At 41.2% G+C, this 22646-nt stretch overlaps 1 protein-coding gene across 2 annotated transcripts in view; it reads right to left on the reverse strand.

The window, feature by feature from the left end:
* The window catches only part of PCSK2 (proprotein convertase subtilisin/kexin type 2), a 117113-nt gene that overhangs the window by 49713 nt on the left and 44754 nt on the right, over positions 1 to 22646 (reverse strand). The window contains exons 3-5 of one of the 2 annotated variants that reach the window (XM_026055946.1): positions 14842 to 14949; positions 10085 to 10193; positions 7729 to 7766 (exon numbers count right to left, since the gene is read on the reverse strand). In XM_026055946.1, coding sequence (XP_025911731.1) covers positions 7729 to 7766; positions 10085 to 10193; positions 14842 to 14949 — 255 coding nt within the window. Of the gene's footprint in view, positions 1 to 7728; positions 7767 to 10084; positions 10194 to 14841; positions 14956 to 22646 lie in introns of both variants that reach the window. The other variant, XM_026055947.1, reaches the window with a different exon arrangement.

Consider the following 22646-nt stretch of genomic DNA (forward strand, 5'->3'; position numbering starts at 1 on the left):
CAAAGTGTTACTGGGAAGATGTTTTGTGAATTTATCATAGGTTTTGGCTGATAACTTTTAATTCCTATGCTGGTGCTTATTTGAGAAAACCTATTAGCAAAAAAACAACCCCAAAGAAACAGCAGAAAACAAACAAAACCAAACAATCTAAAATCCAATTAGTGATGCATTGAACCATCCAAAACAGTTTATTCTGTACTTTATTTTACAATAATGTAAATGTTATTTTAGCGCTGCAATTAAAAATAGGTACTAGGATTAATGGTATGATGAATATGACGAACTTGCCCATAAAATACTTTTGACCTATTAATGGTAAAGCTGTATTCATATCAAGTGCCTAGCGTCGTATGTGTTCAATAACCCTTTGAAATGCAGTAGGAAATAAGAGCCTAACTCTCTCAGGTTCTTTTGAAGCTCATACCATAGCAATCGGATCTCTTGAAGCTAACTGAAATCAGTCAGTGACATCAGGCAAGGATGAACCTGACTCTGCTATGGCTTGGTTTTAAGTTCCCCGTGGATCCCCTGGGCTGATAACAACAACAGTGCAGAGACACAGGGAGCTTTTCAAGGTCTTCAGAGGGTTTCCAACAAATTTCTGTCTTGGAAGGGTAACATTTTTCTTGCCACTAATTATGGGTGAACTCTGTTTGACGTGGTGACCATTACATCAGCTGGGAGTTCAGTGGGGCAGATCATCAGGGTCAAAGTAGCACGGTTCAGTGGATGCCAGTGAAGCTTTGTCAACTTGCAAAAATCCACAATTAGACCCCAGTGATTTTAGCGGAGATATTGGTGATTTATACTGGTAAGTCATCAAGATCAGACCCACAGCCTCCAGAACAGTTAGCTGGTCCTTTCAGTAGCGTGCAGGTAGGCCAAAGCATACTCAGAGACCCATGTTAATGAAGGAAACACAGACTTTCTAAAAGAAACAAGATCCTTTATGCTGTTGCTAAACTTTGCTGCACATACTGCAGTGCATAATTTATTGCCTGTAATATTTCTAATTTCTGTCATGGTTTTAAAAATTATTCAATGATGATTTTGTTCCTCTAGCAAACAACAGAGACAGCACATCATAACTGAAGTAGAACATTTCCCTGCTTCACTGCTTACATGATAAGATAATTAATCCAACAATATGCTTCTGTTTGCCTCCCAGCAAGGGGGGAACTGGTATCGTATTAGCTGGTGACAAGTTACCAAAAGTTGTGAGAGACAGACTGCTTGACTCCTTTGTGTTTGGAGCCATAGCCAAAAGACAGGTAAGTCCCCCTGCTGTTCACATTTGAATAAGAAATGTTAGATGACAGAAAACTTCAGTTAACTCAGGGCTAACTCCAGAGAGTCCTCCCTTCGTTCCTTACATAGGGCCCATTTTGCTTAGTAGATCCTGTTCCGAATACAGCTTGAGTAAAAGCTGATAAAGACCTTGGAAGGTGGAACATAAGGTCATACCATAAAGACACAGGTTACAGAGGAGAAGAAAAGACAGAAAGTTATGAGAAGAAAAGCGATGAAGCACTGACAGGACAACTGCAGGGGTATTTGTAGTCATTTTACCTCCACGTAATTTCACAGATTTCAGCAGAAAACTCAATCTTTTTTATCTGCATATATGATATTATTATCACTTTCCTAAGATTTGCTGCATAATTCTTATTTTATAAGTATCAATATTGGAAAAAAGTCATCTATTCACATAGTCACCTCTGGTTTTCCCACAGTAAATGTCTGTTGTCTTCTCTCTCTCTCCCCCTTCTTCTTTCCCCTCTCCCCTCCCTTCTTTTTTAAGCAAGCACTCAGCTTCAGGCACTGTTCAGACACTAAAACTAGCAGTTTTTACTGCTGGCCAGAGTCTCTTCATGGGATTCGGATCTTCTTCATTGTTGCTAACCAGGGAAAAAAACACTTACATGAGCTGCTCAGCTCCCTGCTGCTGTAAATGGGATAATGCAGCTACACTGACCTTTACCAGAAAGCACTGGCCAAGTATAAAAGTACGAGAATAGAAACTGATATGAGAGAGAGATCAGCTTATATTTCTGTTCATGGCACAGCAAACCTCTATTTGCTCTCCTAGGTTTTTCTTTAAAACAATGTACTGAAATTTGCAATCACAGCCCCCTACAGCTGGTATTCTCCTCTTTTACTAAACACATCTAATATGCAGCCCTTGTTATTTTACTTTTCTTTCTAGCTCAGATGCTGTATCTTGGAGAAGCTAGTCCTGAAAATTGCTGGCTTTGTATGCATGGTCTGAGTTGAAAGAAAACCTTGGAGTACACTAGGCTTCAGCTTTTTAATTATCAGTTCATAATGAAGGGTTCTCTTTGTGGGAAAAATATAATTTCCTGAAGGCTGAACCTCTGCAGGGTTTCCAAGGCTTGGAAGAAAATATTGATCCTTCAGCAATGAGTCTCTCTGTATTCACGGTGCAAAATGGAAAATTCCAGCTTTGCCAGAACCCCCTGACTCCAGAAAAGCAAGCAGCTATACTGCAGCCAGCTGGGAGGATGTGCTGGGAAAGCAGTCCAGCCAGGCCTTGAGCACACATGCTCCTTTCCATGTATATGGAAAGGAATGAATAAAGACTGATGATTCTCTAGCTCAGCTTAAAAGGTCACTTGGGGTTCAGCTAGACCTGTCCTATCAGTGCTTGCTCCTGAGGGAGTAACAACTTTTTCCACTGGATATGACTGCAGAACATAATTCACTAGCACACAAAGACTAGATTTTTTTTTTTCAATTTTGAATCGGCTTAGAGTTTTTTGGGTCAATGCAGCAAAAGGAAAGAAATGTTTAAATTTGGGAAATGTGAAATATTATATTTTGAACAAAATCACTGAAATGAAACATTTCAACATTTTCACTATTCCCCTTTCCCATATTTGTGGTTGCAGTGTCAGCTTCACACTCCAGTTTGGGATTAAGCCAATTTTGGAATATCAGACTTCCCAAAGGAAGAGATACCCTAGGTGTAAATCAGTCCTAACTGGACAGGTTCATTTCCATAAGTGTAACCTCGTAGACCAGGTGATGCAATAAAAGTTATGAGACAGTCTGAGTGCCTGCAAGACTGGGACCTTCTTTTACTGACCTAGAGGAGTAGTAAGAACTTTATCCAGAAGCCACTGATCTCTCAGACACTTTATGGGCTCAGTCTTACAAAACGTCGATTGCTCTGAAGCCACTGCAGCATGTGTCTTTAGACACATGAGCAATCCCACAGAGTTAATGTGAGCAGGTTTGGTCTCTCATTACTGTACTGTGAAGCACATTAGAAAATAGCTCAGGAACTGTGAGAAGAAAAACATGGAAAGAGGGCACTCCATTATCAACAATTACTATCTGTGAAACAGACAGACAATCTGTTGATTGTATTTTTTTAGGACAGGGGAAAGAGGATTGTGGCTGAGAGACTTCAAGTTACACCTGACAGCAAAAATCCAGACTTGCCCCTTTTCAAAGAGGATGATTCCATGGAGAAATGTTGGCACGTTTTGCCATAAAGGCATATCCCTGGCAAAAAGCAACTGAAATGATCTCATCTGCAATTTGGAGCTTTGAAATCTCACCTATTGAAATGAAATGAAATGAAATGAAATGAAATGAAATGAAATGATGGAGGCATAGATAGGAAGATCAAGTACTATCACCATGCTCTTTAGAGTCACATTAAGCAGGAAGAATTCCACAAACTGCAAATATAAAAGTACCATGGAAGACACTTGAAACCATACAGTTTACATCAAATATAAATGTTGATGTAACAGCAGTATTTCAAAATGTGAACAAGTCTATTATTATTGGCTTGAGGGGTTCTGATATGAATTATTAACTGGTGATGCTACGTTCCCAGTTGCTCTGTCACTGGTGCATAACATTCAGCATTTGGATAACCTCTCTGACAAACACAGAAAAAGCACACCAAATATTCAGCTGGAATAAACTGGTATAACTTCATTGACTGTAAGGGATACAGCAAAGACACAGAAGATGAGATTCTGGCCCAATATAATTTAGAGTAAGATCACAAAAACCACTTCCTTATTTAGTCAGTATCACATGCATTATCTTAGTGATTCACTTGGGCAACAYCAAATTTACTTCCTCTTCTCTATTACTTTATACAGGCATTTCAGGAAGAGATAGGTCCTATGTAGGATTGAGCAATTTTTAGGAAAAAAAATACAAAATACATTTTTTTAGAAGGCTCTTTCTCTTCCCCAACCCCTATTACCTCTAAGTGCTAAACTGCCAATAAACTATTCAAATAAGAAAAGCAGCAAGTTAAAAACAAAAAAAACCCCAAATGAAAACAAGTAACTGAAGCCAAGTTTTCTACTCAGAAATGCAGAAGTGCCAAAAATATTACCTTTGACAGACTTTCCAATTTTTTAATGATTTTGTAACCAAGATGTACAGATATTGCAATGGTATGCAGGCATCTACAAACTTGATATACATAAGCTGTTGGCTCTCAATTTCCTAAGAACAATCAACGTACCTTAAAAGAAAGCTGCCCCAAAATGCAAATTTTATGAAATGTCAAACTTTTGGGTTTGAACAAGGTGTAGGTATTGATTGCAATACCTACACTAGCTCAGAATGAGTGAACAACCCACTTCTAGCAGACTGACTTCATTGCATTTTTAGGTCTAGACTGATCTATTCTTCAGCTGGATTTAAGTCCTTGTCTTTAGTTCATGCCCAAATTACTACCTACTGGGAAAAAAGGCTCCCACGGCCCCAGAGACATTGCGGACAATGTCAAGGTAGGACCTCCTAGGACTTAAGAAGGCCTGCACAGCCTCGCAATGGAAGGAGGAGAGGCAAAGTGCAGCCGAACAGAGCCCTGTGACCACTGTGCTAGACACAGGTGAGGGAGAATAAGGTAGATTTTAGCAGGAGCAGGAGTTAACCTTGCCCTTCAGCCAGCCATCTCTCAGACACGGGGACTGCCGCCMGCTCTTCATGAGGAGGTGGCAGGGCCAAGGCATCCGAGCAGCGAGAATTTCCCTGAGCAGTTTTGGTGAGGATGGGCCCTGAACAGGCAGCCTTTGCCACTGAGGGCAGTGCCGAGAGCCACCCCCCTAGTCTGGGAGAGGAGCATGCATTTTTGCAGAGCGAGCCCCACGCTCCCATGGCAGGACCATGTCGCAGGGGCACATGCACTATCCTTACCCCTGAGACAGCAGGTTTAGCAGTAGCTGCCCAGGGACCACATCTCTGTCCTCCACCGGTGCAAGTGCTAATTCTGGCAGCAGCTCACCCCTCATGAGAAGGTACCAGTCCTGTGACATCTCACTGGTGCACATTTGAGTGTGTTTGATGCTGGGACACAGTGGGTCTTCTCTAAAAGTGTGCAAATGCCTCCTCAGATGACAGCAATTACAATTGCCTATTTTAGTGGTTGGTTTGCATATAACATGACAATTTATCAGCATGTTTCCTTGCTGTTTCCTCCAGTATATTCAGCATGGAATTAAAAGTGAATCTTGGGCAAAAAGATTTCATTTCATAGCCAATATTTTTGTTCTTCTATATTGATTGCATTCAGCTTGTAACTCATTTAAGATTGTGGTCTTTTCAGATGGGGTTTCTGCTGTTCCTTTAATGATTATTTGTCTTACCAGTCACTCCTTCCTCAGTCTCTTCTCCATTATGTCTGGCTATCCATCTGCCCTGCATTAACCAGGCCAAACCCCCTACTTTGCATTGACCAGATAGTCTTCTTTTGGCCTTCTGATTCCCTAGCCTGTCCCTCTACAGCCCATTCATTGCTCCACTGCTGGATCACTGTTTGCTACAACAAAGCCATTCCTGCACAGACTTTTCCAGCTTCTCATTTGAAGACCAGTCTTTGCACGTCTTTCATGACTACCACTATGGTTTGTTTCCCTCATTCCCAGGCAGCTGTTCTTCTCCCAGTTTAATTCCTAACATTTACTTTCTTGCATCTCTCTCCAGCTCCACTATTTTCTGACTTAGAGCATTATGTCTGTGTGTTCTATCATGTCATTCTCTTCTTTTGAAATGTCATTTTCCATCAATTCCTAGAATACTCACAATGTCCACTAGGTAAAAAAACCACATTTCTGCTAAGTCCGACAAGTGGTTATCCATCAAACAGAAAATATTTATAGAATTAAAAGAGAAAACATTGTATAACTGAGAAATATATTTTTGGTTTTTGAACATGATCCTAGGTTCACTGCTAACAACAGAAATGTTCCCATTTGACACGGGATCAGATATGTACAGACTTTTTACTTGTCTATTTGAAACATGATTTTTAGAACAAGAATATTCTCACATGCTTTGTCTGCTACTGCTGCTGAAAAAGCAAGCAAATGAGTAAAAAAAAAAAAAAATGCTGTCCCCAGCTCATATACTAGAAAACATATTCCTACAATCAACTCCTACAAAGACATAGACTATCTTGGTGCAGACTTCTTTACTCATATCAATTTAAGGAAACATCCTACTGAGTAATCCCTCTGGGATGAGCATTTTACAGTTAGGGCACAGGATTTAATTAGCTGCAGTCAAGTTATTATGCCAATTAATAAGGAGTGAAACTGTCCAACCTGCACTTTACATCCTGTGGTCAGCTATTTCCCAAATCCCTTGTCCTAAGTGAACACCTTCCAGCTTTATAYATTCTTTACCAAGATCACCTTGCTATTTGCTACAACAGGGTCAGGTTTTCATTGTGTGTGTTCCTATTATTCAAATTGCAGTAACTCATATGTAGGAATAAATGTATTAGTCTTTCTCATTTTGGAGCCATTCTATCTGAATGACTCATGTTTTTACCATTAATTCTAATCTCCTTTGTTCTTCTGTGCATTTAATCACAATTAAAAACACACTGATCTGCACAGGTGAAGAAGGCAGGGCTTCCTGAGGTAAAGCCACTGACTGCAGTAAAATAGCAAGACCTAAAGCAGAGACACTGCAAGCCCTCTGGCAGCCAGCCACAGCTTCTTCACCCCCACTGTCCAAAGGACTGCTACAAGCATGGTGTGAGAGTGGCACACCATGGAGGCAGTCCAGAGTCTGTGGGAGCTGGGAGCCCTCCTGGAGACCTGGAGAGCGGAGTGCTAATGTCAGAGAGGAGGGGTTGGGGAGAACCTGAAGGACTAAGAAAGATAGCAAGCCTCAAGTCTGAAGGTAAATTTGAGGTAGGTTTGAGTAACAATCAGTTGACACAGCACATGCCAAGAATACACAGTCTGCCCTGCACATTTCATGTTCTGGAGCACTGCATCAAATCATGTGTTACAGAGGAATTAAGCCATTCCCAGAGGTTTCAAAGGCTAATACATGCTGGAGCCGTTGTGCACAATAGCAGCCTTGCCACAGCCCACAGCTCAGTAGCCCTTCAAGTGACAGGTACATTCTGCATCTTAATAGCAGGATTTAGAGCCAATTCCCAGGTTACTCATTTCTGTCCTAAATTCAATATTGCAAGCTGCAGCTTATTTAATGTGAGGCAGCACTGTCATTCCTCTACAAAGAGCCTTGTCACCTTTTCATTCCTGGCACAGGCAGTCCCATTTTTAGTCTGCTTCTTTTCAAAGCAAAATGTATCATCTGTAAGATCAGCAATTCAGCTGTCCTCTTATTCCACTCATTGTTTAAAATTTTGTATGAAAAACGAACCATAACAATAAGAAACTCTGCATTTTACAGAAAAGGTCAGCATGTACTTACATAATTTGAGGCAAGATCAGGATGCAGATAATCAATTCCTACAATAAGGTAATGACAGAATGAAAGGTTAGAAGTTTCAAAAAAGACGTTCTAATGATCACAGAACAAGACAAGATTCCATTGCAAATACAGGAGAACAATAATAATGAATAATGCAATTGACTGAAGTGAGATCCCAGTTTTTACATGTAGACTTTTAAACTGGGGTATCATTTCTGCTGCAGACCCCACTAGAAGTTTTCAATAATATATGTTAAAATCCAGGTGCCAGCTGAAGAAGAGAGCTCAGCTACAAAATGTATTGATAGAGTTCATAAACTAGATCGTATTTGTTTAGTAAGGCTAATTTTAATCACAATTTATCTGTATACAAGTGCTGCCATCTCAAAGGAGACCAAAACTGTCAACTTCAGTAAGCACTGGATTAGTACAGGCTATAAAAAAGAGTATTTTAGCTATTGAAAACTGTAAATTAAGTAGATGGAAAATTACCTAAATTAGCCCTGGGAAGATCACTAAGACAAACACGTTTTACTTTGTGTATGATAGGCAGGGGATTTTTAATGTTGAATCAGACCAGGTTAGCAAATCTCTGGGCATAGGTTGCAGTCTGAGGTCCTGGCCCTTGAGATACAACATCATGATACTTTCTTTAAAAACTAGATTCTGAGCATTCAGCTACTTGGTTCTGAAAAGTTGATACAAACTAGAAATTTGAAACAAGTCCAGTCAAACATTCACTAAAGCTCACTAACTTATTTTATTTGAATTGAATCTAACCAAAAACTATGAAAAAATTCTGCCAGGAGGAATCCTCAATTTGCCTGGGACTCCACTCAAATCGAACACCTGGGGTGCAGCTGAATGAAGACAACAACAGTACCATATCCACAGGATCAGATAGGACACTCAGAAAACAGAGAAAGCCTGAGATTTTACAAAATGTGAGTTTAAAYGGTTCTGAGCTTCTGTAGTGTGCTAAAGTCCATAGCAGGGCAGTGGTGCAGAATATCCTCATGTTAATGCATGAACTATCTCCAAATATGGCAAGTATACAAATCCCCATGGATGGAATAACAAAAGTTATCTCAGATGGGATAAGCTGACACAACCAGTTAAAACATGCAAATAGCTATCAGTCTCACATTCCATTCTGACCATTACCCTGCCCTGTGTCTCCAACCACCAACCTATTATGTGTTCAATTTTACCTGCAAGGACAGTGGCTTATTGTCTCAGTTATTCTGATGAAACTGTTACCTTCCATTACGTAGCGTCCTTAGCACTAGATCTGCATGAAGAAATCCCTGCAACTGCAGGGAGCCCTGCTGATACCAATGGGAGATGGACAACAAAGGTCTCAATGAAGGATCATGTTATTCAGCTGCTCTCTTCCAAAGTTACTGGAAGTAAATACAAGCCAAATTCCTTCCTTCTCAAAATGCTGTATCTGACAGGCCCACAGCTCCCAGTAGATTTATTTGGCCTGAAGCTCAATTAGTTTGTTGCCACCCCCATCACAGTCRTGTCTAGTCACTCTGAACGTGAAGTCCTGGCTCTGTGGGACTAGTGAAACTGTGATTTGTGATGACATCAATATACAGATGCATGAGTCTACTTTCTTACTTCCATAAAGACTTTGTTTTAGGATTAAGCAGATGAGAAACAAAAATGAATAGGGATGGATCTCATTTGACCCTAGAAAACACATGTGGATCCAGCCATTTTATTTATTTTTAGCATTATTCAGTCACCATAAAAGGACAACATTGCAAAATTTCACCTGAAGAAAACCGGTGAGAGAACTGCGCAGAATTTTAGTACTTCAGCACTGTTAGGAATCCATAATAAGTACAGCTGTGACTTCAACTGTACCTTTTATCTTCATCTTCCTTGAACTTAGCTTCAAGGTAGTAATATATTTAATAGGTAGGTCTTTATGGACATTCAGCATGAAAGTGTTTAATTATTTCAGCTGTCAAGTATGACTTTGAGAATAATGTAACCCAGAAAATGTTTTCATAAGTACTTTTTGGAAGGCAATTAAGTCCCCCAGTCAGTGCCTACAGAAGTCAAGAGGAGTTTTTCCTTTGGCTAATGGTCATTATAGTAGGTCCTGGAAGATCTCTGTGATAATTGCAGGCTACTTTTGGTGCTTGGAGATCCATGCTTCAGTATCCCTAGTGCAACATTTTATAACATATTTCCCCTGAAGATCTCAAAGTCTTTACGGAGGTTGGTAATTAGTCTCAGCACTACAAGTAATCCATTATTAAATTTTAATCTTTTTTTTTTGTTTTGATTACATGGAGAAATCTACTTAAAGGTATTAAATTAACATGCCATCTTCACTTACCATCATCCATAATTCCTATGGTAACTCCTTTCCCTGTGTATCCCAGCTCCCATGCCTCAGCTACATTAAGATCAAGTCCGGGAGTGCCATCTGCTTGACCAGTGTTAATCTAAAATATCAGTGGAGAAGAGTAGTCTTTTTTACTTGATAGACACGTTTCCACAGCCACTGATTTTTGCCTTATATCTTTGCATGTATCTTTGGTGCGGAAAACATATCCCTTTTACTTCTGAGTACACATTATCATATCTACTGAAATAATGCAGTAGCAAACAAAAAACTGGGTAAATTCACTCTTTGTAGTTTATAAGACATGGTTAAATACTAAAGCTTTTGGACTCAAAATAAGATTTTTCTACTCAAGCCTGTCAGGGCAGTTGGCAGGGATGTACTGAATTTCACAACCACAGACTTTAGTACCAGAAAGGACTTCTTTGATAATCAAGTTAGCCCTACTTTGAGTAGAAAGTTGCATAAGATGACCTCCAAGGATCCTTTCCAATCTTTGGTGGGGGTGTGTGCRTGTGTTTGTGTGTGTGCGCATGTGTGCATGATTCTATGATTCTACGATAAAGACAAACTCCTATCTCTGCAGACAGTACTCATGGACACCAACCTCATTCATAAATTTCTCAGATTCATGTTAAAAACAATTTGGATTTTGCTGTTCCAGAAGCAAAACTTTTCAGTTTTGTGTCAGACACATTTCTTATTTCAAAATGCATTTTAGTGTACTTTAATCTAAAAAATAAGAATGTACAGCTTGATATGAAAAACTTCTGATTCTTATCACTGCAACATTTTGATTGATTGAAGTACCAGAATGAATTGAATTAATCCACATTTTAGTTTATCATTTCATCAAGGATGAAGTCTCGTGCATGCTAACATGCTCTCATTCATCAGACAAATCTCATCTTAGGAAAAAAACAGCCAGATTTGATGAGCCAGATGCATAAAGCATAGGAAATGCATTAAAAAGAAAGAGAATAAGAAACACTATTTGTAATCAAAAAGAATCATCTTAAGCAGACAAGGTGGCACTGCATTTACAAAATATTTCAGAGTTATAGTGCTAGGAGAGTTATAGTACCAGGGTAGTTGGCAAAAGACAGGTCAAGTCGGGACGCCTCCAGCAGGTGAATGCAGCCAGGGAAGTGCGCATGGTACATGACTATGGAGGATCCTCTTGCACCCCTCCTGGGAAACCTCCATGCTCGATCACCTCTCTGCAATGCCTGTACACCAATGCATGCAGCATGGGGAATAAACAGGAAGAACTAGAAATCTGTGTGCGGTCACAGGGCCATGATCTCATTGCCGTTACAGAGAAATGGTGGGATAGCTCGCATGACTGGAGTGCTGTCATGGATGGCTACGTGTTTTTTAGGAAAGACAGGCCAGGGAAGTGAGGTGGTGGAGTTGCTCTTTATGTGAGAGAGCAACTGGAATGTATCGAGCTCTGCCTAGGGATGGATGAAGAGTGAGTCGAGAGCTTATGGGTAAGGATTAAAGGGCAGACTAGCATGGGTGACACTGTGGTGGGTGTATACTACAGGCCACCTGATCAGGAAGAGGAAGTCGATGAGGCCTTCTACAGACAGCCAGAAGTAGCCTCATGATCACAGGCCCTGGTTCTCATGGGGGACTTCAACCACCCTGATATCTGCTGGAAAGACAACACAGCTAGGCACAAACAGTCCAGGAGGTTCCTGCAGAGCATTGATGATCACTTTTTGACACAGGTGGTGGAGGAGCCAACGAGGAGAGGTGTGCTGCTGGACCTTGTACTAACAAACAAAGAAGGACTGGTTGGAGATGTGAAGGTCRGCGGCAGCCTTGGCTGCAGTGACCATGAGATGGTGGAGTTCAGGATCCTGCGAAAAGGAAGCAGGGAAACAAGCAGGATCGCAACCCTGGACTTCAGGAGAGCAAACTTTGGCCTCTTCAGGGACCTACTTGGAGGAATCCCATGGGTTAGGGCCCTAGAAAGAAGGGGCGTTCAAGAGAGCTGGTTAATATTCAAACATCACCTCCTCCAAGCTCAAGAGCGGAGTGTCCCTATGAGTAAGAAGTCAAGCAAAGGGGGCAGGACACCTGTGTGGATGAGCAAGGAGCTCCTGGCAAAACTCAAACAGAAGAAGGAAGGATACAGAAGGTGGAAAGGGGGACARGCCACTTGGGAGCAATAGAGGAACKTTGTCAGAGTATGCAGGGATGCGACGAGRAAGACCAGCGCCCATTTGGACTTAAATCTGGCAAGGGATGTCARGGACAGCAAGAAGGGCTTCTTCAAATACATCAGTAGCAAAAGGAAGACCAGGGAAAATGTGGGCCCATTGCTGAGTGGGGTGGGTGCCCTGGTGACGAAGGATGCAGAGAAGGCAGAGCTACTGAATGCCTTCTTTGCTTCAGTCTTTACTGCTCAGGCCAGCCCTCAGGAATCCCAGACCCTGGAGGCAAGAGAGAAAGTCTGGAGAAAGGAAGACTTTCCCTTGGTCGAGGAGGATCGGGTTAGAGAACATTTAGGCAAACTTGACACCCACMAATCCATGGGCCCCAATGGGATGCACCCACGAGTGCTGAGGGAGCTGGCGGATGTTATTGCTAGGCTACTCTCCATCATCTTTGAAAGGTCATGGAGAACAGGAGAGGTGCCTGAAGACTGGAAGAAAGCCAATGTCACCCCAGTCTTCAAAGAGGGCAAGAAGGAGGACCCAGGGAACTACAGGCCAGTCAGCCTCACCTCCATCCCTGGAAAGGGGATGGAGCAGCTCATGCTGGAGGCCATCTCCAAGCATGTGGAGGAVAAGAAGGTGATCAGGAGTAGTCAGCATGGCTTCACCAAGGGGAAATCATGCTTAACCAACATCTGATAGCCTTCTCTGATGGAATGACTGGCTGGGGAGATGAGGGGAGAGCTGTGGGTGTTGTCTCCCTTGACTTCAGCAAGGCTTTTGACACTGTCCCCCATAACATCCTCATAGGTAAACTCAGGAAGTGTGGTTTAGATGAGTGGACAGTGAGGTGGATTGAGAACTGGCCGAATGGCAGAGCTCAGAGAATTGTGATCAGCAGCGCAGAGTCTAGTTGGCGGCCTGCAGCTAGCGGTGTCCCCCGAGGGTCGGTACTGGAGACAGCCCTGTTCAACTTCTTCATCGATGACCTGGATGAAGGGACAGAGTGCACCCTCAGCAAGTTTGCTGATGATACAAAACTGGGAGGAGTGGCCGATACACCAGAGGGCTGTGCTGCCATTCAGAGAGACCTGGACAGGCTGGAGAGGTGGGCGGAGAGAAACCTCATGAAGTTCAACAAGGGAAGTGCAGGGTCCTGCACCTGGGGAGGAATAACCCCATGAACCAGTACAGGTTGGGGGTGGACCTGCTAGAAAGCAGCTCTGTGGAGAAGGACCTGGGAGTCCTGGTGGACACGAAGTTGACCATGAGCCAGCAATGGGCCCTTGTGGCCAAGAAGGCCGATGGTATCCTGGGGTGCATTAGAAAGAGTGCTGCCAGCAGGTGGAGGGAGGTGATCCTCCCCCTCTACTCAGCCCTGCTGAGGCCACATCTGGAGTCCTGTGTCCAGTTCTGGGCTCCCCAGTACAAGAGGGATGTGGCACTACTGGAGCAAGTCCAGCGAAGGGCTACGGAGATGATTAGGGGACTGGAGCATCTCTCTTATAAGAAAAGGCTGAGAGAGCTGGGCCTCTTTAACCTGGAGAAGAGAAGGCTGAGGKGGGATTTTATTAATGTGTACAAGTATCTTAAGGGAGGATGTCAAGAGGATGGGACCAGACTCTTTTCAGTGGTGCCCAGTGACAGGAGGCGAGGCAACGGGCACAAACTGAAACACAGACAGTTCCATCTGAACATGAGGAAAAACTTTTTCACTGTGAGGGTGACAGAGCACTGGAACAGGTTGCCCAGAGAGGTTGTGGAGTCTCCTTCTCTGGAGATATTCAAAACCCGCCTGGATGCGATCCTGTGCAACGTGCTCTAGGTGACCCTGCTTGAGCAGGGGGGTTGGACTAGATGATMTCCAGAGGTCCCTTCCAACCTCAACCATTCTGTGATTCTGTGATAAATATGTTAGCTGTAAATACGTAAGTATTAAAATTGACCAAAAATATCTTTATCAACAATTTTAATAGAAAGATGTCATTTTGGCTACTTTTAGGGAAATATTCATTTTTTAAGAGAAAAGGCTTTTCCTTATAAAACATGACAAATGAAAAATGAAAAAATTCAGCCAAATATATATTTCTTTTGACATCAGCTTAAAGCCAAAATACATCAGTTTTCATCTCAGCTTTTGACAAGAGAAAATCAATTAAACAAAATTAACATTTCTGCAAGAAAGAAAACTCAACTTTTTCTAGCCAGTGCACTAGAACTTTCTGTTATAATTCTACAACAATGTTTTACCTGGCAACAGCTCAAAGACATGATGCATATGCAGTTTTAAGGGTCACATCAGCACACCAGGAATGCTGACAGGACACCAATACAGTCCTCTTTCAAGCCTCCTAAGGATCTTTCCATTGACTAAAATGAAATTTAACTCTTGAAATGCACTGGGTCTTCCCAGCATAAAAAAGGTACAGTTAAAAACAAGAGGACATACTGCCTTAGATCCATTCTGAAGTTCTTGTGAGATATTCAGAAAGAACACTTGCAAAACACTGCAACAGCACAGAATAACTTGAATGCTAATTATTTAGTTATGATTACTGTAGGTTTCTTTCAAAAACTTACCAGGTACCATTGCTTCGTAAATAAGGGATCATTCATGTTGATGTCAATGTCATTGATATCTCTATATCCTCGCTTTCTTCTGCTGAAGCCTTCCTGTTGTACAGCTTTCTTCACCTGGAAGAGTTAAGTTTTACATCTTCAGCTCAATGGTCTTAACTACAAAGATTTATCAGCCTTGCTTTCATAGGAGATAAGGATTATGAAATGACATTGTGTCTGTCCGTCTGTCTTTGTGTCATTCACTAGCAAATTCTAAATCTGTGGCTTATTTCAGTAAGATTTGCAAAGAAGTAGAGAGCTCAAGAACCCAGAAGCGTCTTATCTGGAGGAAAGATGCATCATGAACAAGTTTTTGACACCTGAGAATCTGCATAGGAAAGAGTCCCTATTCAGGCAAGAAAAACTATCAAGCATCATTAGTGTTGCTGCTTGGGGAACTTCTTGCCAAAGTCGTCATCTTCTTAGCCACCAAAATCAAAATATTGTCATCACTAGAAGATAAAGTTATTTAAATAATTCCCAGCATGCCCCTGTTCCAAGCTGCAGACCTTTGATAAAATGAGGAGGCAGGTCTCAACCACCTTGTCTTACTTTTCGGATCTCTCTCCAGGGCATTTTCAGAGCAGTAAATAGCCTTTCCCACCAAAGAGATTTTCTGGGAGGAACATATCTGGGGTTGTGATCTCTCATTGTACTCCTGAGGTTCTCAGAAATGTCTTGGAGAGCTATCCACTTTCAGGAATTACCTTGTAATAAATAAGTGATAAATAAATGCACTGGCAAGAAAAACTACATGGCAAAAAAAGCCACTAACCTGACCAGACTGGTAGAAGTGGAAGATATTAAAATACTGGCTATGAAACACAAATATCCAGAGTTTTTTAGAAATCTTTTTCTTTATGAACAGCAAACCCACAAAAACATTTAACTAAGCACTGTAGAACACAATGAAAGTTAGACACAAATATCTTTAGAGTCAAAACCCGCAAATACTAGACCATAATAATCTTATTTATACCCATGTAAAAGGACACTCCTAAAAGAGTCCACTGAATGGGTATGATTATAGTGTTGGCAACAATCTTAAACTGGTAGAAAACACTGGAGCTTGTAAGACTACAAAGAAACATAACTGCAGGAAGAAGCAGACCTGTGTGTTACCTGTGTGTTACATATTAAAACTTCTTTTAACAGAATATAGAATTAACCTGTGGAACTCAGTGCTTGATGAAATACAGTGCTTAGGGAGGCTCCCCCGCAACCCTCCCTAATGCATCCTGTGTTAGCATATTCTTAGGCCTTGCAAAAGTGCTGTCAAGTTTGGCATACTCTTCTTAGCTGAATGCCTGGAACCAAGACAGCATGAGAGTCTCAGCATTTCATTTAAAAAAAAGAAAAAAAACCTTTCTTCATCAAAGAGGAAAGCTTAAAACCATGAATTGAGTATACGTTGTGGTAGAGAAAGCAAGCAGAAAAGAAACGAGCATTTCTTTAGACATTTTCTTGAAAAAGATCCATGATTATTAATAAATCTCATGACTTGGGGAGCACTTTTGCATGTGTGGGTTTGGCATTTCTGATTAAGAAGGTGCATACAGGGGTTACAATGCTGTGTTGCAGTCACTTATGTAGTGGCAGTCTCCTTACAAAATCAACAGAAAAATTCATCCAAAGGCTAAATCAGATCTTAGAATAGTTGAGTCATTCCTAGAGTTGTCCTTCTGTCTCCAATAATTAAAGCGGGAGCCTGAAAAGATAGTGTTCAGTGAGACACCTAAGGCTGAGATGAAACTGGGAACCAAATGACAGGGGATAAAAGCTATTTCCCCCACAGCCACGCTGCTTCATTATAACCCTGAAAACCTAATACCAATTCATAGTGAGCAGGTTGGGGCAGCATGTACCTGACACACTCTGAAAGAGGCTACTGGAAACCACTGGTTTGCTCTGAAAGGGTAGTATCTATGTTTCTAAAAATCTGCTTGTATGAAGTCTAGCTCCTTAGCTGAAAGTACAAAATGAGTAAAATAGTTAATTGGTAGATGCTTTCACTTATATGTGTGTTTCCATTATTTGTGCAGGTTCATTAAAAGCAGAGCAGATTGAAAAGAAAGAAAAAAACAATATAAAATAAGTTGAAAAGAGGACAGTGATTAAGTAGGAACCATACTATGTGTACTTAATGGTGCCAGATATCCGTATAGAGTAAAGAAAGGTATAAGCACACTGTTTGATACCTCTAAAACAAGGCTCAGTGATGCCATGGAGACAACAGAGCAATCACCTGTCATTATGCCTTTCTCAGTTACCACCCCTGCCTCAGTGCTTGCAATTGCAAAGCCCAAGCTGTCATCACATAAAATAATTATGAACAGAAGCCAACCCTCAGTTAGAGGCATGCCAGAGAAAAAGAATTCATGCATTTGTGCTCCCACGCAAGACTGCTGGCTCTACAGGACCTGCTGCATTAAGGCACTGAACTAGGGTTTAGCAGAATAGGTTTTCTACTAATTAAAAAGCAATGCTTTGGAGCCCAGTCTTTTCTTTAATACAACCTAGGGGAAGTGGGGGGAGCAATCTGCAGAAATAGTCCAGGCTCGGTTTCACTCATCAGAATCACCTCATTTGTCTGACTTGTCACACTTTCATAATAAATTATATTTTTTCATATTACATTATATTATAATTCCCTGAGACAAGAAAATATACCTGCAAAAGAAGTATAGCCTCCTCTGAACTAAAACCACTCTATAGGCTGCTTTCTGTTTACTGCACATGGAGATGAGGCATCCAGAATGTATGTATGTCTGTAACGTAACAATTCTGTAGAATGCAACAGTCTTATTCTGAAACCTCTTCTTTACTACAGAAACAAGCACTTCTTTCCTCATGTTCACTAACATATAACTATCATACAATTACAAACAGTAAAGATTAGGCATTTCAGTCTTGAAATGGGTTGAAAAATTTGGGTAAAGCCTTGTATCTTAACACTTACATAAGCTATACATTGCCTTCTTCAGTTGGCTTGTACAAGATTCTTGCCTTGCACAAGGTAAGAACTTGCCTTTCTCCTAATGAAAATGTGTCTAGAAAGCAACGATCCCAAGATCAGATAACATCTGTATATTCCAGAAAAAATCCCAAAGCAACAAATTTTTCCTTGGCAAACAATGGTGCAATTCCAGTAATTTCAGCGGAGAACTGTCCATTTAGGGCTGCAGATAGCTGACTCAAGAGAATCCTAGTCTCCTCAATAGTGTTTCTACATTAGAAAAATGGTGTTTTTTCAGAGCTGGAAACTTGTGTTTTCATACCTTAGTCTAGATAAGGAGATGGACTGCATCTTATTCTGCTTCTGTCTTATGGTTTTCATATTAAAGAAGGGCAACCTTCCCTGTGACATTTGTAACATAAATGTATAAGGTATCATGTCTTAGGTAGTATGTTTTAAAAATGTGCATTTCCTCACGCAGCCATGAGAGAACTTGGGATCACATCTCTGCAAGAGAAATAGTAGAAAACCACTTAAACATGTTCTGATCTTGTAACAGCCATAATCCTGTGCATTTCTGCCACATTCAGAACCAGTTCTCTGAACAAATACACAATGCACCCTCATGTTGTCTTATAAATACTTATTCCTCTTATTTCCTTAAGCAGGAAATTCAGTGTTTGTAAGTCTCAAGCTTCTGACAACAGCATCTCTGAAGGATTTGAGTCTGTGGTGCATGACACTTATTAGAAACCAGTGAAGGAATGAGATTTTCATACTAAAACAGCACGTTTTTTATTGTCTCAAAGTTAGGCTTATTTGTCAGCAATAACAGCCCTTTGCTTATTTCATTCTTAATTCATTTATTCCTTCTTCATTAGGACACAGGATTAAATAGTGAGCAAAATCTGAGCATCTATTTATTAGCATGTGACTAAATCACATATAAGTTACTAGCTGCGTTCTGCTCAGAAAGAAGGTTGCGTATCAAAGAAGGATGGTATGGATGATATGATACTTCAAGGGAAAAAGGTTCAAGTATTGATTTTTAATATACTTGTACTTATGCACGGTGCCTTAAAGTCACTTGGATGATAATAAACCAGCAGGATACTGATGCAGTACAAATTAACAAAATAATCAATTGACTGCAATACTGCTCCAGGAGGGCCAGAAACCACAGTACTCTAACTGAGCTCTATGCTCCTGTGAATGCCAAGATAATCAGCTCCTCGTTTTGAAGGAACAGGGTTAATTGTACTTTTGAACTCCTGCAGTTAAATGACTCTGTTACATTGAGCATAAATGACAGATTTACTAAATTATACCAGCGGGTGTACAAAAGTGGAAGAGTATACACAACCCCCAACCTCAAGAATCAAGAACTTCAAATAAGATACAGGAGAATTCAGGCCAAATTCCAGTGGAAGAAGACAGTCTCAGTGATGACATGGCATAGTAGGCATGGCTTTTTAAAAAAAACAGCAGTAAGATGATCGACCTAAGGAAGCGGTGGATCTTTTACCTCTAAAACCTCTGTGTCACTGCAGGTTCCCTCCTGAAAGAGAAGGTGAAAATGGATTGCCCACATTTTTCAAGAAGTCAGGCTGACAGTTGGCCTTAGACCCTACAAATTGGGCTAAGGAGCCATCTCCCATAAAGTTGGTTTGGAACAGCATGTCCAGATGCCTGAAGCCATGGTCCAACAAACCACCTTCAGCTGCTGGAAGGCTGTCCTGACTATGACTCCTACTGCTGTTATCACGATTTTTTGAAACCCAAAGAAACACGGTGGCAACAAAAGATGGAAGCAGAAAAGTTCAAGTTAGCTTAAGTGGTCTGCACACCCAATACTCATTAAAAAGGAATGAGAAAGGGATATCATGCATCTACAGCAGCTTTTCAGGATCTTAACCACAAAAGACAGCCCCTCAACTCCCAAACTCCATACAGAGTTAATGAGTGAAAGAGTCTTTTTCACCTCTGATTTCTGTCTAACTGTAAGTAAACACAAATGAAGACACTTAATTTTATTAACCACCTCATCCATGTAGAATAAAAGAGATATCTCTATTAGGGCAATATTGATCCCATTCTCAAAGTACACACACATCACTTGTATCATCTGACAGCTTGCTTGCTGGTTAAGAAGCCCTGAAGATGTCAGCGAGGAATACCCACCTCATATTCTTCCACATTTTCGTTAAAGCCCCAAAACAACAGAGTTTTTCTTGACTCTCCAATACAAAATAATGCTGACTCTCCTTATTAAAGGAAGTACAGACCTACTTGCACTGTAACTGAAGTCAGATGAATCGAACAAAACTGAATCATATTTAAATGGCAATGGGGGCCTCCTTGGGAACTAAGGTGGCTGAGTATTGCTCTCTGATTACAATACATGACCCATTCTTAATCAGCCAGACTTTCAAGCACTTGGCATCCTGAAAAATAGGGACAACTCTTGAGAGCAAAGAGCCTCTAGCCTACTCTTACCACACCATTTCATTATTAGACTTCATGGCTGATTCCCCCAATAGTAGCGGGCATGCTGAGCTCTCTGGCATATGAGTATAGGAGCCATATGCAGCTGATGAGACTCTAGGGGAGCAGGGAGTGGTACCAAGGCTCCAGTACAGAGCCAGGATTTCAGGAGCCCTCAGTTCAGAAAACCCGGACATTTTCTTCAAAGTACATATCATCCCTGGCAATGATAATGCCAGCAAATTATTAAGAGAAAAGTGCACAGCAGCCATGGTCACAGCTTCCAGCTGCTATTTTCAGCTTGGTATGTGTTCTTTCACACAGCTTTCTACCCATAAGATCAGTCAAACACTAAAATTAGATGTTTGAAAACAAATTTCCCCCCACCTTCTGCATYCTCACAGGGAGGAATCTTTCCTCTAGCCTTCTTCTAAATCGCTGGCTCCAGCCCTGCACAAAAAATGTTATTTTCTTCCAGTAATAAGAACAGTAACTGGTCTCCAAGTGTAGCTACTCTAGTGTAGCTCTTCTTCCAGCATGGCAGCTCCTCTTCTACAAAATCAAAATTCTATCTTCTCAAACCCATCCCAAAGAACAGAAGGGCAATCTTCAGCTAATTACTGCTGTGTCTTATATGAGTGCCTTCAGAAGCACTCTCAGCAACCAAGTTTGTAAAAATCAAGAGAAGGTAAAGGGACAGGACAGGAAAGTATCGTCTTGTTCAAGAACTACTCCATCCGACACAGGAAATTTGTTCAAACTGGCAACGAGGCTCTCTCCTTCCATGCTTGGTGAGCAGAGCCCAGCTCTGCTTGCCATGGGGAGCTGTGGGCCTCTGTCGCGCTGGGAGAGGCGCTGCCCCATCTCTTGGCTCAACAGGCACTCAGCAAGACAAGGACTTGCCACTGTTAAACTCTCTTAGGAAGGACTGCTACTGACTGCCTTGCACAGCAAAACCCAGGACATCTGGGTTCACCAATTTCTGTGGTACCATTGCTAAAAATCGTAACACCACAGGTATGGCCATTTAGGGAACTGTCATTCAAGTTCAGCATCAATCAGACAATAGTAAATTAAAGTGAATATCCTGAACTCAGAGGTTCCACTCAGCAATTAACCTTTCTTGATGGAAACACAATTTAAAGAACTCATGTTGCAACCAAGTTCATATTTTGAAAAAAAAAAAAAAAAAAAAGCAAGACCTGACTTGCTTCTGCCTTACTTTGTGACCTTTCCTTTTCCTGATATTAGTTCAGTGCTTGGTAAATAAGAAGCTTTCAAAAAAGAAAGAAGGGGAAAAGAAATCAATATTTTTGTCCATTTAGCAGGCCTCTCACAGTTCAGTGACATTCAGGAAGCAGTGAGTAAAGAGACAAGGAATCAATGTGTAAGAGAAGGCTGCAGATCATATTCAACCTGCTCAGCTAAGCAATCAATAGCGCTCCTCCAGCTTCTACTTTGAAATTTAAGTGAATTGGTTAGGCAGTAATGCAAAACAAATGCAGAGTATAGATGGTCTGCAATGGAAAATGCCAACTGGGTAAAACACAAATTTTTATAGTGTCCTGCCCTTTTTGTCAAAGTCTTTTTGCTCCAAGACAGAATTTATTGAGGGGAAAGAGTGAGATGGAAAAAAAGCCCTAGATATCTTGAAATCCAGTGTACTGCCCTAAGATCAAGCAAACTTTGATTCACATCTCTGGTCTGTCCTCAGCTTGGGATGAGGACTCATATCAGAACTGGGACACTGTCACAAGTGCTAGCTATTCTAAGAACACTTTTTCTGATTTCCAGTTTTTTCCACTGCTTCAAACAAGCAAAAAAGAGAGCAGGAACATTTCTGAAATCTTAAGAAGTCCGCACAGGAGGGAAAAACTGCTTCTTATCCTATCTGGAGAAGCTGACATTATACTTTATGGATTTAATGACAGAAAAATCAAAGTAATTGATATTTCAAACAATGCCTCATTGCCAGACAGCTGGACAGTTACCTTGATTCCAAAATGAAAGATCTCTGTGAATACGAAATTCCCTGGAGATGGGATACAACTGTATGCATTAGTCCCACCAGTGGATCAGACTGCAATCCATGAAGACGTATTATCAACAACTTCTGGGTAACTTTTCCACTGCGCTGTCTCACCAGTTACATCAAGGCTCACAAATGATCAATCTCTCCAAACTAACCAGAATGGCAGCATTTTACAACCTCTTTGCACAGATGTAAACAGAGTGCCTGGTGCCAGAGAAGAAAAYTGGGCCCCATGCATGTAGGGCACTTGATAAAGTGCGGCTCCTCCTACCTCAGCTACAAAATTAGTTGTTA

Source organism: Apteryx rowi, unplaced genomic scaffold (genome assembly GCF_003343035.1).
Source record: "Apteryx rowi isolate R43461 unplaced genomic scaffold, aptRow1 scaffold_128, whole genome shotgun sequence".
Classification (NCBI taxonomy): domain Eukaryota; kingdom Metazoa; phylum Chordata; class Aves; order Apterygiformes; family Apterygidae; genus Apteryx; species Apteryx rowi.